The sequence below is a fragment of the Antechinus flavipes genome, chromosome 5 (assembly GCF_016432865.1).
Source record: "Antechinus flavipes isolate AdamAnt ecotype Samford, QLD, Australia chromosome 5, AdamAnt_v2, whole genome shotgun sequence".
Lineage (NCBI taxonomy): Eukaryota > Metazoa > Chordata > Mammalia > Dasyuromorphia > Dasyuridae > Antechinus > Antechinus flavipes.
Window position 1 is genome coordinate 9,106,437 of NC_067402.1, and position 17,295 is coordinate 9,123,731.

A 17,295-nucleotide genomic window follows, 5' to 3' on the forward strand; every position below is an offset into this window, starting at 1 on the left:
GTTTGGAGACTTTCCCTCCACTCTGCCAGTTTGGTGACCTGTTGTTTAAACACTCGTTTCTTATTATTCCCTCTTGTCCTGCTCCCTTATTGGGGCGAGATTTAATGGTGCAATGGGGATCCAAATTTTCTCTTTTCATACCTCCAGATAGTCTTTTTGTACTGCTCCCAAAGCCCTCCCCTATTCTCTCAGAAATCTGGAAGAAAACTTCTGTCTGGGATCAAGGGATCCCTAAGGGGGCCACGCACGCTACCCCAGCCTTAGTTAAGCTGTGGGACCCCAGTGTATTTCCTCATAAATGTCAATACCCCATAAAGCCGGAGGCTAGGGAGGGGCTGCAACCATTGATTGAGAAATTTCCTAAGCATAAGCTTCTAGTTCCCTGCGAGTCTCCCTGTAACACCCCAAGTCTTTCCAATTCTCTCCAATGGGGAGTTCCATACGTGCAGGACCTGAGGGCAATTAATGAAGCCCTCATTCTGATTCACTCCATTGGGCCTAACCCTTACACAATTCTTACTCAGGTCCCTGGAAACCCAAAATGTTTCTCCACCCCAGACCTTAAAGATGCTGTCTTTTGTATACCTCTGCATAAAGACTCACAATTTCTCTGTTTTTGAATGGGCAAAGCCAGGGGAACATCCCCACCAACTAACTGGGACAGTTCTGCCCCCCAAGGCTTCCAAGATAGCCCCCAACATTCGGACAGCCATTGGATGAGATCTGAGGGCATTGGAGCAGTATCATCCAGTACTGGATGACATTTTACACTGTAATCCCACCAGAGAAGAGTCCCTAAATGCAGCCATGAAAACCCTAAATTTTTTAGCCTCGAGGGACTCCAGGGGCTCCTTACCCAAAGCCCACATTGCCTGCCAGTCGGTCACATATTTGGGCCACGATTCCCCCTCTCCCCCCACTTCTCGCTCTCTAACTGAGGAGAGCAAACAGGCCATTTTAGGCCTCCCAGACCCTGCCTCAAAGAAGCAGCTGCGCACTTTCCTGGGCACGGCAGATTTCTGCAAAATTTGGTTTCCTAACTGGGATTATTGCCAAGCCTTTCTAACATCCTATTCCAGGCCGGGTATCTTCCCCTTGATCGGGGACCTGATCAGGCCAAGGCCAAACTGACCTCTGCCCCTGCCTCAGCCCTACCTAACTTAGAGAAGCCTTTCACTCTGTATGTGGATGAAAGGTGAGGTCAGGCTCTGGGACCTGACCCCAGCCCAGTCGCCCATTTCTCAAAGAAACTGGACTTGGTTTCCCTAAAATGGCTCTTGTGCCTTAGAGAAGAAACCTCAAAATTTACCTCAGAGCACTGGAGCATTTTAAAAGCCAAAGGGCATCAGGGGCTGCTGGATATCAGGCTCTCCTGCAGGACAGCCCCGACCTGACTCTCCGATGTGTCCCACCCTTAACCCTGACACCCTGCTCCCTGACAACACGCAGTCAGGAGACATCATTCAAATCGTGAGGCCAAAAATGCTTTTCCTATTTTGCATGCTCACAAGGCTCTGTGAAAAGAAAGGGGACTTTTGACGGCAAAGAACTCTCCCATTAAACATGCAGGAGAAATTCTACAGCTACTACAGGCTGTCCACGAACCCAAGGAGGTTTCAGTCATGTTTTGTAAAGGACCCCAGAAGGGAGATTCACTTCAAGCCAAGGCAACAGGGCTGCAGATGCAGCCCTGGGATGCTGCCCGTTCCCCCCTGGCTTAGACCCCCCCCCCCAGCTCCCTGATTGTTACACCCCCTTAGAACAGCAGAACAAACGTCCTTAAGCCAACTTTTAGCTGTCAAACCTCCCACTCTCCTGAAGCCTGTTCAGAGAAGGGCCACAGACCCAGGGAGGTTGGTTTCAAGTGGCTTCTGCTCTTTGTTAACACCTTTACTAATGGTTGGAAGGACTGAGAAGACTTGCTAAGAGATCACACCTCGCCTGAGCCTGCCCGGCTCCTTGCAGAGCGAAAGGGGTCCAGCTCTCGCTTCTCAGGTATCTCAGACTGTTCCTGTGAACCCACAGAGGCCCCGGAGTTTCTCTTCCCTGCACACACATCGCTCAGATGTGGCTGATGCTTTTTTCGGATCTCGCACTTCCCCTCCTGGCCTGAGCCCCCACTGAACATAGGGACAGCTCTACAACCCTCAACAGCTTGAAGCAGCTACTACGTCTCATTGCCCCAAATGAATCTGGGGGGACTGCTTGAGGGGGAAATGATGTGAACTGAGATCTTTTGGGGGGAGGGGTGTTCCTGAGTCTCGCACCCTGGGAGGGACCAGGATAAGTAATCTCATTCAATTGGAAGTCTCGGCCTGGGGCATAGTCAAAGTCCTCTACTGAGTGGCTCAAACTGGCCTGATATAACCGGGGGTTTGTTAACCCATCTTCTCAGTGCAAATAAATCCCCCTTTGCCACAAACTTCAGGGTTGCAAATTCTTTCCCAAGGAGTCTGCGACATTGACCAGAGGGATCTCTTACCCTCAAACTTCACACCTCATCTTTGACTGGCAGCCTGCATTTCCACTGGAGGAGAACACAACTCAGTGTTCTGTCCCCCTGAGGGGCTGAGACGTCCCCACCGAGGGGCTGAGACACCCCGGAGAAGGACCGAGCCGCCCCCGTGGCTCTAACATCCTCCATTCTCGGCTCTAATTCTTGCCATCTTGATTGTCCTTTGTATGCTCTGGGAAATTAGGGTTTTTTCAACCAAAACATTGCAAATGATCATTTCTCAGGGTCAGTCATGAGAATGTGAAAGGTAAAATGCCGACGCGTGTACTTACCCGCCCACAAAGCAGAGGATGTAAAATGCAAAGTAAAAGATAGCAAAGGGTCCGAACGTTACAAGGAAAAGCACAACGCCAAGGCTTCCCCATCCCCATATGGAAAGGCTGGCCTGAAAGGAAACAAAATGCAAAACGTGAATGACTTCAGGGCAGGTGGACCCCAGGGACAGACAGACTCCCTTCGGAGAAGGAGAGGAGGACACAAGGGGCCGCTGTCCCCAAGGCTCTCCAGGGCCCCCCAGCAAGAGCCCAGACCTTGGCACAGAGCCAGTGGGACTCAAGGCTGGCCACCAACAGCTCCTGCCCACCGGGTGCCCGGGGCAAGGCAAGGTCCCCTGGTCATTCTCATGTTCCATCAGGAAAACGATGGCTTTGTGCTTGACCGGATCCCCTCCCACCACAGGCTCCGGCCACTGCCTCAGCCAGTCTCCTCTGGGCCTTCGCTATGGCCACGAGATCTCTGAGTCGTGGCTCTGAGACCACTCGCCCAATGCCTGCCCTCTGCCTGCCCTTTCCTCCCTCATCCTTTCAGTCTCTCCCAGGATGGAGACTGGGGATCCCTGTGTCTCACAGCTGACCTGTGCAATGACCACTAGCCTCCCCCTCCCTTCCCAGAGAAAGCCATCCATAATGACGTGTCCATGTCCCACCCGCTCTCTACCTTTTCCTGCAACCTCCCCACCTGACCAGCTGGTCTCTCCCCAGCTTATCATCACATGGAAGGATCTGTCCTTGATCCTCTTCCTTCTCGCCCCAGTCCGTCCCCCTCCTCCCTCAGACAGCCTCCCGTCCCCAGCTTCCTCCTGGTTCTCTTTCCCATCTGAACCCCCTCCCTCCCCGGGAGTTTTCCCAACCTCTTCCTCTTCTCCCTTGAAACGGTTTCACTTGGCACTTGTGTCTCTGCCAGGGACTGAAGAATCGCCTCTAATGACCCTCGGGTCAGGTTCTCTCCTCATCTCTGAGAAGGGGAAGTTCCTCGGACATCCCAAGGTGCCAAAGTGGAGCCCGTGACCTTGGGGAGGCCCCGCCACCCACCCAGGCCCCAGCCCGGGCTCTTCATCCCTCGTCCAGCCCCGCTGCTGCCATCTTCTGGCGCTCCTGCTCTCTCCCCACACTGCCGCCCTGCTGGCACAGCCGCTCCCCGCCTTATACCCGCCCGGCTTCCAGCCCCCTCCCATTCCAGGCTGTCCTCTTCCAGGACTCGGGACAGAATTCTGTTTCCCTCTCTCATGCCCGGACCCTGAACCGATGTTGGTGGCACCGCCCCATCTCCGCACGCTCCACCCTGGCCGAGGATTTCCAGGGAGTCCTGTCTCAGCCTCCTCTGTCCGTGGCCCTCGGCAGGCTGGGAGACCCCCGGGCTTGGGGCGGGGACGAGCACACAGCAGGTGTTTCATGGATGCCAGTTAACTGGGAAGAGACCAGGCCATGGTCTGGACAAGGCCGTGACCTCATGGCTAGGACAGGAAGGAGCCGAAGGTCAGCTGGCACAGCCCCACCATTTTGTGGAGGACACAAGCCCAGGCTGGCTTTCATGCCCCCGGTCGCCCAGAGAAGTGCCGGGATCTGGAGCACCTACTGTGTGCCAGTTGTTCTGAGGAGGCCTTCTCTGATCCTGCCCACCCTAGGGTGATTATCCCTCTTTGGGGACTACTGGGGAAACTGAGGTCCAAAGTCCTGCAGCCAGTACCAGAGACCTGGTGGACTGCAGCTTAGCACTCCGCCCTCATTGTAGTATAATGCTCACAAAGGATTTTAAAGAAACGTTAAGACCTACATAAATGTCGGCCTTTCTATGGGGGAAAAGGAGGTGTGGAACACAAGAGTCCTAATCAGGTACAAGGTCACTTTAAATCTTGCGTTTTTTGTAAAGTGAATACAGAACTTCTGAAACCCTAACATGTGGAGATCAATAAGCTGCTCGGCCAGATTTCGGACAGAAATCACAAATTCTTTATAAACCCAGTGTTACTGAGAACAAAACCTAGAGTTAGAAATTATTTTAGAAATTAAAAGGGTAATGTCACTTCAAAATATAACTGTAGCACCCTCTTATTTGGGCCCTAACCAATCTCCCTAAGAAAGCAAGAGAGGCTATAAATAACCACAGGAGAATAATTTTATTTTTAAATATAATACCCTTTAATTAGCAACAAAATATTTTACCATGACTTCATACATTTTTTCCTAAAAAACTATTTTTGTTTGTTATTGTTTTTCTAACTTTTCCAATACAAAATAAAGTCACTGGGGGAGAGACACGACAATATATTCCTTCCAGATGAGCTTTAAGGGCTTTCAAAATTTTGATTAGGGAAATTTTTTAACATACAAAACATTGGTTCTATGTGCATCCTATGAACAGGTAAGTTTACTTCTCCGTAATTTCCTCTCTGAAATCCAGCAGAGACAAAGACAAACAAAAACACAATGCTAAAACATTATTTTTTTTTGGTTGTTCAGACCTGGGGAGCCTGAGGCACCCTAATGTGTTGGTACTAACGCTAACATCAATAATCAATTGCTCCACAAAACCTCAAGCTACCAGTCTTAAAAAAGTTACTAAATTTTAATGCGTAATATTTAACTCTAAGAATAAAATTCAAAGGAGCCCCTATGTGGCCAGGCTGACTCCTAGGCTCTCCCCAGAGAAGGCTTTTGCCATCTGCTCAGCCCTTCCTCCCTCCTCCCCCTTCTATTTCTCCCCTTTTACACTTGACAACCCCTACTTTTCTCCTCTCTCACCCAGGCTCCCAAACCTCCAGGAGGGCAGGGGCTCTTTAGTTTGGAGATCAATTGCTCCAGGTTCGCAGCCCCCAGTGGGTGCTGAATGCAGAGCAGAACAAGAGAGGAAGGGCTGCATTTAGGGTTAGGGACACCCCTCCACCCCAGCTCCTTCCTCCTTCCTGCCCCAAACCAGGGAGGTTCCAGCCGCTTCTGGAACTGCAGAAGAGTGGCTCTGAGCTCCCCTTTCTAGCTGTACTCCCTCTCCCCTCTGCCCCCCAAGCTCCCCCACCTCCTGGCTGTCATAGCAGGGCAGAGGGCAGGCATGCTCCAGCCCCCTACCATGGTTTCCCTCCATAATGCCCCCCCAGTGCCAGTCCCCTCCATGCCCCTTGCTGCCATCACTCCCAGAGGAAGCTGCCCCAGCCCTCTCCTGGCCTTTCCCTCCTCAGCTTGGACGTTGGAGCTGGAGGCTTGGGCAGGGATTCTCTAGCTTTTCCTTGGAGCCTTGCTCCTGCCCAGTCTCCGGCTCCAACCTAATCTCCAGCCCCGCAGACGTCCCGAGAAGGTGGACTGGCCTGAAGAACGACTCGGAGAGGCCATGAAACTGTCCTCAAGTATCCAAAGAACTGTACTGTGAAAGAAGGACTAGGAGTCTTGCTCGGTTTGATCAAAAAGGGCAGAACCACGAGAAGTGGATAAAAACTGCCAAGAGCCAAATTTGGAACTAACCTGAGGAAAGGTCCTGATCCCTAGGGGGACCGGCTGCCTTTGGGGACTGAGGTTCCACCTGGCCTGGGAGCACCCCCCCACCCCCCTGCTGCTGTAGAGGTTGTTTTGTTCAGATACGGGCCAGGCCTTCCAACTGTAAAATGCTGTGCCTGAGATACACCACCCATATGATCTTTACGCAAAACAATTTCTCTGGGCCTCTGCTTTTTTATCATAAAATGAAAGAATTCAACTAGTTAAGTTCTAGTACCTTCCAACTATAAATCTATCAAACGATGGACTTCATTATACCTTATAATGGCAACTTTACTATCCCTACATAAAAGATGATGTTTTTAAAAAGCTGCCTAAATTTTCTGAGGAAAAAACTCCACATTAAAAAAAAAAAATGTTCTAAGTCACTTTTGATTAGAGAAGCATAAACTCAAACAACTCCAAGGTACTGCCTTATACCCACGGATTTGATGAGATGACAGGGAAAATGAAAAGAGCTGGAGAAGCTGCAGGAAAATAGGTACACCAATGTATTGTTGGTGGAATTGTGAACTGGTCCAATCATTCTGAAAATCAATTGGAATAATGCCCTTAAAATGCTATTAAAATGTGCATTCTAGCAAACCTAGGTCTAGAGTAGAACTATAAAATTCCAGAAAATTGCAAAGTGAGAAAATGCCCATCAATTGAACAATGGATAAACAACTGTGCTATGAGTATGATGAACTATACAGGGAAGAAGAGACAGGACAGACTCAGAAGCTAGCAGAACCCAATGGAACTGTTTCAGGGACTGGAAAGATCTGTTAATGTTTTAAGTGGATAAGTTGAGGTTGAAAACTAAAAGAAAGGTGATCCTTCATCAAAGGGCAAGCTACAAGTCACCTCCTCCTCCCCAGCAGAGAACGGAAGAGGTGAAGAGAACTCAAGATGAATCACTTCAATTTGGACAGTTAGCTCAAAAGGCAAAGTCCTCGTCTCAGAAGGAGATGGGGGAAGAGTGGCAGAGGACACTTCAGTAACAGACACTAGGGGAAGGGACTCAAAGGAGTAAAATCACTGGCATACAGCGGTGGGAAGCAAAGGAGATTGGATAGCATAAATACATCATAAGCCTCATCACTGTTCTAACAGAAGAGGAATGATGGATTTAATCCAGAGTTAGGGTAAGAAAAGGGATGAACAGCAATAAAACAAAAGCATCACTTCCCACACCTCCACTCTCACCCTTACCTCCCATCTACCACACAAAAAAATTGCACCAAAGTTAACTGGCCAATTCCACTTTTCATGAAAAACTTCTCTAGATAAAATGAAAATTTCCCTACTTGGTGAAGGAAAGTTGACCCTTCTATGGTGGTGGATTATTAAGAACATGAAGAGCTTCTACCAAAATCACTACTCCTTTGCTGTTGCACAGCATGGACTCACACCAAGACTGTATTTAACTTAACCTGGGCAAAGGTCAGTTCCAACCCATAACCTTGTCTTCCCCCTCAGTTTAATAAGAAACTTCCTGTATGAGCTCTTTACTCCCGTTGAGTACACATGCACGCAAATGTAAACATGTTAAGGAAATAGAACAGCAGAATAGCAAGTTGGGAACTTCCTCCTCTCCTCACTTATTTACCAGGTATGAGGCAATAAGCAAATTTCTCACCCAGAAAGGGACAAGAACAGTACTTCTACCAGACATTTCAGAGCAAACTGTCTGGAAAGCTCAAAGCACCAAAAGTGCCACCTGAGATGTACCATCTTGGCCAGAGAAAGCATTGTTTGAAATACACCGGGATAGAATAAGACTATTTAGCTAACCTAGACAGAAACAGGAAGCATGCTGACCTTGAATCCAGGAAGAGCTGCCTCTGACATCTGTTAATTGTATAACCATGGCTAAATCACTGAGGCTCAGTTTCCTAACCTGTAAAGAGGAAATTATGAAATCTACAGGGTAGCTGGGAATCTCAAAGGAGAGAATTGAGCTCAAACTCTCTGCAAACCCTGAAGCATGGGATAAGTCAGTATAATTGCATGTTTTTCTTCAACAAAAAGGTATTCAAAGGTTTTATTTATATAATCCAATATCCTTTTAACCTAAATACATCTTTAGATATCCAAACTGTTTCTAATTGTTGCTGCTTACCGCTGATGCTCAGAAATGTGCCTCCAAATGTCAGGGTTTTCAATAAAGTTCTACCACATCTTCCCTGATCACCCCGTCATGGACCATGGCATTCCACATCCTCCAACCTGCCCGTGCCAGGTGCTGGCCTGGAGGGAGGAACAGCAAACACAGAGACCGACACCCAGCCGGCCTCTAAGCCATCTACCTTCCCAGCCGTGCCTGATGACCACTCTCCATCCAAAGAGTGTCTCCCCAGGATCCATTCTCTGCACCTCTGTTCCCATTCTTCCCTGGGCCAGGGGACCCTCTATCTCTTCCTGGGCCACTGCAGCTCCCTTCACATGTGGGCTGTGCCACAGGATGAGGGACCATGACTCTGACCATTTGAAGAAGGATCTCAGTTCTCCCTTTGAATTGATGACACTTTGTTCTTCTTAGGGACATACTGGAGAAGGCACTCTGGTCATTGTCCACAGCTCTGGGCCCTGGCTGGGCCTGACTAGGGTGGATTGGGATGGAATAAAGTTTGGACTTGCTAATTAAAGCAAATGCTATGGCTTGGAATGCTGTCCCAACAATCAGGCACTATGGCTCCTCCTGCTTTCTCTTCTCCACGTGCCTCAGGCCCCAGGACTCAGCAGCCTCAAGTCATCCCAGCAGGGCTCCAAAGTCAGTGACAAAGACAGAAACAACCTCATGGGGAAAGAATGGCTCCGGATGCTCCAAGGACACAATTTCTGCTGACCCTGAGATACAGATTCCTCGTGGGCAAATTCCATCGATTTCGTCATGTTGGAAAAACTCTGAGTGACTTGGCAGAAAACAGACCCCCCACCCCACCCTTCCTCAGGAGTAACTTGGAAGAGAAAAACATATTCAGAAAACTCCAAAAGACAGAGAGACACTGAGGGACCTCCTATGTGCCCTGGGACAAGGTCACTTCAACCCTGCTTTCTTCCCCCAAACCTTAGGGTCCCTTTTCCCAACATAGAGCCTCCCAGAGGAGACTGTTCTTGTGGCGTCTAGTGTCAATCTTCTTTGAGGTACTGATAGTCACAGTCTACTTGGCAAAATGTCACTTTTCAATCCCACAAAACATAATATAGGAAGGACTCACACAATAAGGAGATTTTCTGCCTTAGAATACTTCAAGCCAGAGGACTTGGGTCTCCCATTTAGACCACCCTGTATTTGATTCAACAGCCCTAAAATCTCTCTCTCTCACTCCCCAATAAGCTCTCTAAACTTGAGGAGATCCTCTGTCTTGCAGCTTCAATTTCCTCAACGATAACAATGAAGGGGTTTTTACATGATAATTTATAAGGCTCCTTCCTCCTAGGCCTAAATTTCTAAGACTTTGGGGTTCTACAGCCTCCTATACCCCTCCAGAAGGGAGAAAAAAAAAGTTTAGAAGAGCAAGATTGTAGTAGACAGATAATACTGATGTACTAATTTTGTATCTAGAGGAATAATACTTTCTTTGGGAAAAGCTTTTGTATGACTTACTCTAAGCTGATGGTGACTCCTTTGTCTCATTCTCCATCTAATGTTAACATGACAGTCATTTCTATGGGCTCTGAGTGCTTTAGGTGAAGGTCTCAGGTCGGACTCACGGCAGCAGCCTGGCACACTGGATATTCCCAGCCTTACTGTACAAATATGGGAACCGATGCTCACACAGCATGACTCGTCCATGGCCACCCTTACTCCCCAACAATTCCCTTACCCCTGAAGAGTCAGAAGCTGGATTTAAACTCAGCAGCTCCAACCTAGTTCAGCACTCCGCCCCACAAAACATGCTACACAGAAGCAAACTCTATTGGTCCTCCTTCGCATCTGAACCCAACCTAAAACCAGACCACACCATTACTTCCTCAAAGCCTAATATTTTCAACAACGCAGACAACCTCAGTCTACAGCACCCACCATGTCAGAAAAACGACCAAACCCCTCGAAGTAGCATCCGCAAAGTGATGACCTCGCGATCAGAAGAATTTCCCTTGCCTTCCCATCCCCTCGCTAAAGCATGGCATTTCCCTCTCTTTCCCCAGATGCTTCCTTAAGCCTGGCAAGGATGTCAGGGGTTCTATCCAAGGTCTCCAAAGAATCAATCTGATTTTTCTGTGAGAAGTAGATGAATCTTATCATTTGTGGCCTCAGGAAAACCCCTATCAGCCTCCTCAGTGCAATGGAACTAGGTGCTTTATAGTCAGTGTGAGAACCACAAGAGGAACTGAGGAAGAAGAATTTTTTTTTAGCTCTGAGCCATTATTACCTGCAATAAAATGCTCAGAACACCTCACCAAACCTACCAATGTGCTTGCTTCAGAGTCAAGACCATGGTGAAAATTAAAAGTTCAGGGCAAATGCTTTAGATTTCAGATTGGAGGGCCTTAGTTTGTATCCCAGCTCTGAAGCTTACGAGACCTCAAACTCCGCCCCCAACCCCGAACATCTCTGGGCCTTAGTTTCCAGAGCAGGTAATTCTAGATAAATCCTTCCCATCCTCCTTGTGTTAGCACATTCTGTTCTGCAGCAATCAGGGCAGAGGGAATTTCCAGGTCAGAAGCGAGAGGTGGAGGCAATGAAAAGGTAAGCAGGGAAGCCACTGCTGGGGAACGGTAATGATCCAGTCTAGAGATGTAAACACCTAGACTTACACGCCAGCAAGCTTTGTAAACTCCTGTCTGCACTGCCTTCTGCCCACCAGGTGCTTCTCAGGTACAGAAAAGGCTGAATCAATAGCTTGTGCAGAAGTACAGCTACCACAAGGATTTTTGTTTCCACTGAGAAAACAGAGAACTAATCAAATGATGTACAAACTTTAGAGCACAACTTCGTCTTTAAGTTAAGCACTGCCTGCCTATGGGTTTGTCAAATTATCATTGGGTTATTGCTTCAGTAAGCATCGCAGAGAAGTCAAGAAAATAACATTTTTTATCAACGCTGGTTGAGCCATAAAAGATTATAAAATTTCATTTTGAAAAGACTGTATCAACAGAAAATGAAGATGGTTAAAATTGTCTCACTATGAAGTCCACAAATATCAACAAATAACTCTTTGAAAGTACAAAAGTCCTGTTATTCCTCCTTCTTCTTTGGAGACTTTTTTGCATTTCAATATATATACAGTAGCAGCATGCTATGTAGAAAGAAGGCTATATCTGCAATTTGAAAGAACTTGGATTTCAATTTAATTTCTTATCAGTGGCAAATCACTTTTTACCTACTTCTTAAATGGGAAGAATATAAGTATTAGCCCATACTAGTCATCTCACAGGGCTGTGGTGAGAATCACAAGGGAATGCCAGATAGTAATGGTAGTAGTAGTAGCAGCAGCAGCAGTAATAGTAATAGTAGAGTAGTATTTAATGTACTATAATTTTCTTTCTTTTCTTCTTTTTTTTTTTTTAAAATTATAACTTTTTATTGACAGAACCCATGCCTGGGTAACTTTTTACAACATTATCCCTTGCACTCACTTCTGTTCTGACTTTTCCCCTCCTTTCCTCCACCCCCTCCCCCAGATGGCAAGCAGTCCTATACATGTTAAATATGTTATGGTATATCCTAGATACAATATATGTTTGCAGAACCGAACAGTTCTCTTGTTGCACAGGGAGAATTGGATTCAGAAGGTAAAAATAACTCGGGAAGAAAAACAAAAATGCAAACATGTACTGTAATTTTCTTAAAAAAAAAAAAAATTAAAAAAATACAAAAACTTCATATTATACAATGCAAAAATTTTAATGTAAAGACAAAGCAGCTATATTTTACCAAAATTACTTTGCAGTTAAAGTACATAGAAATAGTATGCTTATATTATTTCAAGGTCTCCCTTTTTAAAAAGCTGACCTTTAACTCAGTTTGCTTTTTGTCAAGTCACAATGATATCTTCAAACCATTTAAAACTATAATCAACTTGCAAAACAAAGTTATCAGTAAGAAAAAGATAAGAGCAACACTGCTTTACCCAAGTTTCAAAAATCAATCAAGATTATTTATCTTTGTTGCAGGTGTTATCTATGTAAGACAATACACCCCTTAAAAACTATCTACTTTCAAATCTATAAGATCATTGTTATAAATTACAGGAATTTTATAAAGTAAAACTTTTTAAGTAGAAAAAAAATTAAAGGGAAAAAACCAAAACACTCAAGTTAAACAAATATACTAGAAACATTTCCTCCTAAATATGATCATCTGACCATGGTACCTCTCCCCTCTTTTCCCCCATTCGATGAACTCCAGTGTCTCCCTTCTGCCTCTAGAATCAAATACAAAATTCTGTTTGGCATTCCAAGTCCTTCATAACCCAGGCTCACCATTTCCGTTTCAGTCTTTCCATACCTTGTTCCCCATACATACTCTTGGATCCAGGAACAATGACCTCCTGGCTGGTCCTGGCGTTTTATCTGTCTGTGTTCCATGCCTGCAACAAATCCCTCCCTATCTTCACCCCATGACTCCTTTCAAATCCCAACTAAAATCTACCTGATGCATTTGTTTGCATGTTGTTTCCCCCAATAAACCATGAGCTCCTGAAGGGCAAGGGCTGCCTTTTCCCTCTTTTTTTTATCTTTAGTACTTACTTATGTCTGCCACATAGAAGATGCTTAATAACTTTACTGTCTGATTAAATGCACACTAACTATTCTACTGCCTCTGATTTAGGTGATACAAGACAAATGAGGGGCGAGGGAAATTAGCTTTGTAATATCTGTACAGAAATGGCTTCCCAAATGAATTAATAATATAAAGGCTATTTCGAAATAAACATTTAAACAAGGTAAGATTACCTATTTTCAAGCACTTTGATAAAAATTAATGTGCTAATTAAAATAAGAACAAATAGAATAATGAAAAACACAAAATTGTTCTCTGACATGTACAGATTCCCTTTCTTTCTGTAGTGTTGGTGGTACTGAGGCAGCTAGGTGATACCGTGGAGAGGGCACTGGCTCAAAAGTTAAGAAGACCCAACTGCTAATCCAGCCTTAGACTAAGAAGCTGTTATCCAAGCAAGTTAGTTAACCTCTGCCTCAGTTGTCTCAACTGCAAAATGGGGGTGATAATAATAGCACCCACCTCTAGGGATATCATGAGGATCAAATGAGATAACATTGGTAAAGCATTGATCACAGTGCCTGTGGTCGTTAATAGGTCCTTAATAAATGCTTGTTCTTTTCCTTCCACGTGGCAGTGTCCAAAAATGGGGCAAAAAGTACAAAGATCAATTTTTAGACAGTGACCATTTATTGCTACTCTACATGTAAGATGCATGTGCATCTAACAGTGAGAGGACAGACATACCACTGCCAGCTGAATCATATCAATCTTTACATGTACTACATATACTCTTACTATCATGCTAAGCACTGAACAAACAAGCAAATAAATCAGTCCCTCACCTCAAGAAGCTTCCATTCCCATAGTGAAAACAGCACATGTAGGGAAATGGTAACCAAGCAGGAGCGCTTTGAACAGGGAAGCTAGAAGCGCTGGTTTCTATAGTCACAAGACAACTGATTAACATGTTCTTTTCCAAAAATGTCTCACAGATGTTCCTTGAAGAGACAAAGAAAAGCGCCAACCCAGCAGGTGTGAGTGCTTCTAAAAGCTACAAGAAAAGGCATTCATTGGATTCATTAAAAATGCATATTTACAAAGAGAGCACCATGAAAACTGCAGTTTACACTGAGGATAAAATGGTTAAGAAATTCCATGAGGAACTTGGTTCTACTCTTCAAATCTAAAGGTGGGAAATAGTGAGGGTGCTAAGAAATATATGATTCAGGAAAAAGAAGTAAGAGAAGTCAAAGACCTGAAGATTAGATGGAAGCCTCACACTCTCTATCAGAGGGACTTAAGCTCAAGGTTGGTCTATGAACAGAATTTTTGTTTTTTTTGGGGAGGTTGGGGTCTTCTGACAACTTTATTTCAATATAATTGGTTTTCTTCATTAATCCTATGTATTTTATTTTATGCACTGTAAACTCAGGGTTCTGAGAAGGACCAGAAGCTCACCAAATTGCTGTCAGAGGGGTTCAGACCACAAAAAAGGGAAGAGAGCTTGTTGTCTCACATGATTTTGACCTTCAACAAAATAACTGAAAATCCTGTGCACAAAGAGCCCCAACACCCATAAAGTATAAAAGAGACATGAGTTTTGACAGCCTAAAGAAGAAATTACCTTTTTTGGGGGGTGGGGGGAGACTCTACCCTATGTCTATTCATGGCAAGTAGGAAGATCCATTGAGTTGAGCCAAGTCCTACTTCTGCCTCTTAGGGTTTGTAATGCATTGACCACGTCACTTCCCTTCTCAAGGTCTTCCTTCCTAATTTGTAAAATGATAGCCTTAGATTAAATGATCTTGAGATCCTTTCCAGCTCTAAATTTAGGATAAGACCAGTCATAAATAAAATAAAAATTTATAAAAAAAAGTATAAGAAGAATTAGAAAGTAGGATATACTATAAGTAGAACTAAAAAGATTAAAAACTGAATTATTTAAAACAAGTAATTGAAATTTTTCTTAGAAAATGAAAAATTGACAACAGAACAGATGCTAACACTGACTATAACATTATCCAAATTTAACCAATTTAAATAAACTACTCCAACAAGGAGACCAAAATAGACCAGAAAGCACCTTGGACAGCAACCATCTGACTTAGTTGCAAAAGGAGACTGACCAAATAGGTTAGCACATAAACTCATCTGTTAAATCTTAAAAAAGGATGATGGACAATTATGAGCAATATTCAATTTTGGGAAATTCTAGAACAGACCATTAAAGAGATAGCTAGTGAACATTTAAAGAGGAAACAATGCAAAGAACCAAAGTGTCTTTATCAAGAACAAATCCTGACAAACTAAACTTGTTTTTTTGACAAGATTACTAAGCCTGTAGACAAAGACAATGTCATACAGTCACCTAGATTTCTGCCAAGTTTCTACCAAAGCATCTCATACTATTTTCATGGGAAAGACTGAGATAAACAGAGTACACAAAACTCGATGTATTCACAACTACTTTGATCAATGTCAATGTGGAAGGGGATCTATGCTTTGCCTTTCCTGCTTACTTTTTATCAGGGACTTGGATAAAGGAATAGAGGGCATGTTCATCACATTTATCAATGACATCAAACTGGGAAAAATAGCTAACAAGCTGGATAATGGAATCAGGATCCAAAAGTATCTTGGCAAATTAAAGCACTGGGCTGAACCAAATGAAATAAAATTTAATAGTAATAAATAAAAGTGCTTGGGCATCCCCCCCCCAAAAAAAAAAAAAATCCATTGCACACTTATAAATTAGAGATACAGAAATGCAACAACTTTTTTTTTCCTTTAGTATTTTATTTTCCCCCAACTATAAGTAAAATCAATTTTTAACATTTTTTTTTAAATTTGACTTTTGAGTTTCAAATTCTCTCCCTCCCTCTTCCATCCCACCAGCAAGTTGCTATAAGTTATATGTATATAGATGTATGTATACATCTATATGTACAATCATGTTAAACAATTTCCTTATTAGTCATTTTGTGGAGGGAAGGAGAAAGAGGAGGAGGAAAAAAGGAAGGGAGGGAGGGGGGAAGAAAAAAGAGAGGGAGAAAGAGAAAGAGGAAGGAAAGAAGGAAGAAAGAAAATCAAGAAAGAAAGAAGAAAGAAAGGCTAAAAACAGAGCAGAGTATCAAGATAAGCCCATAGTTTTACTGAACAAGATACGTCCTTATATAGCTAACAAATGAACTATTACTATTAATAAATATTCTCTGGAGCTAGCTATTTAATCATTTCCAAATTCACCTAATAATATGAATGTCCATCTCATAGCTCTTTCTTTGCCACAAAAAGAGTATTCATCTAACAAGAATCTATTTAATAATAGTAGTGAGTACAGTACTAAAAGTTAGCATTTGCATATTTTGTTAGAAAGACCAGATCCAGAAAAACAGTTGGTCTCCTTGCTACTTTAATCTTTTAAAGAATGAATTTATCATTAATTCCCTAAATCTCTCTGCTTTAGGCAGAAAAATGATTATCTATTAAAATGCTTCTTACCAGATTTGCCCTTCTTGACACTCAGCTCACCTCTCTACTACTTGACATAAATTGTTTTCTTCAAGGTCATCCCAGTTTGCCAGTTTGCCAAATTCATTGGGCTTGTTTCTAACCTTTCTGCAATTCTCTGTGGTGTTAAACACTGTTCTACTAAGAACATCTGGAAAAGACCAAATCTCTTCTAGGCATGACGTCAAAGACAGGCAAATGAAGCAATGTCCAATCCTAATTCTCCCCATTTATCACAACTGTCATGAGTGCAATCGATTACTACTGTCCTATCACATAAGTCACTGTATCTAAAGTGGTTAAAGTTTTTTTAAGCTAAATTAAATAAATTACAAAGCTTTAATCATGGCAGATCTATTTCTTTGGTGAAAGAACATGTGTTTCAATTATCTATTAACTTAATATACTATAATTATGCAAAAGTGTTGCTTGCTTTTTAGAATCCAGTTCTCATTTCTACAGCAAATTATCAGATTTACAAGTTTACATTAGTTTGCTAAAAATTATGTATGTATTGCAAAAACTAATTACCAAGCTCTTCCTTCAATTGCTATTCCTGTTGTTCACCTGTACAACAGCTCTTGAGATCTATAATTATGACACTGATAAAAGACTTTTAAGCAGTTGCTTATATTTAAAGTAATTGGCCTTCTGACAGGAAATGCACAAAATTTCAAGTTCTGCCTAGTACCTGCTTTGTACCACTCCGCCAAGAAGCAAAAAGAGCCAGAAAACAGATTCTGGATTCTGACACCTGTAACTGGGCCTAGAACAATAGGAAGAGACTATTCAGGTGGGAACCACACATGGGAGCCTCCCAGGAAACCCAAGATGAGCCGCTTCATTAA

At 43.8% G+C, this 17,295-nt stretch overlaps 1 protein-coding gene across 2 annotated transcripts in view; it reads right to left on the reverse strand.

Moving 5' to 3' along the window:
* The window catches only part of SNX13 (sorting nexin 13), a 95,418-nt gene that overhangs the window by 63,537 nt on the left and 14,586 nt on the right, over positions 1 to 17,295 (reverse strand). For both annotated transcript variants that reach the window (XM_051962689.1, XM_051962688.1), the window contains exon 2: positions 2,788 to 2,900. In XM_051962689.1, coding sequence (XP_051818649.1) covers positions 2,788 to 2,900 — 113 coding nt within the window. The remainder of the gene's footprint in view (positions 1 to 2,787; positions 2,901 to 17,295) is intronic.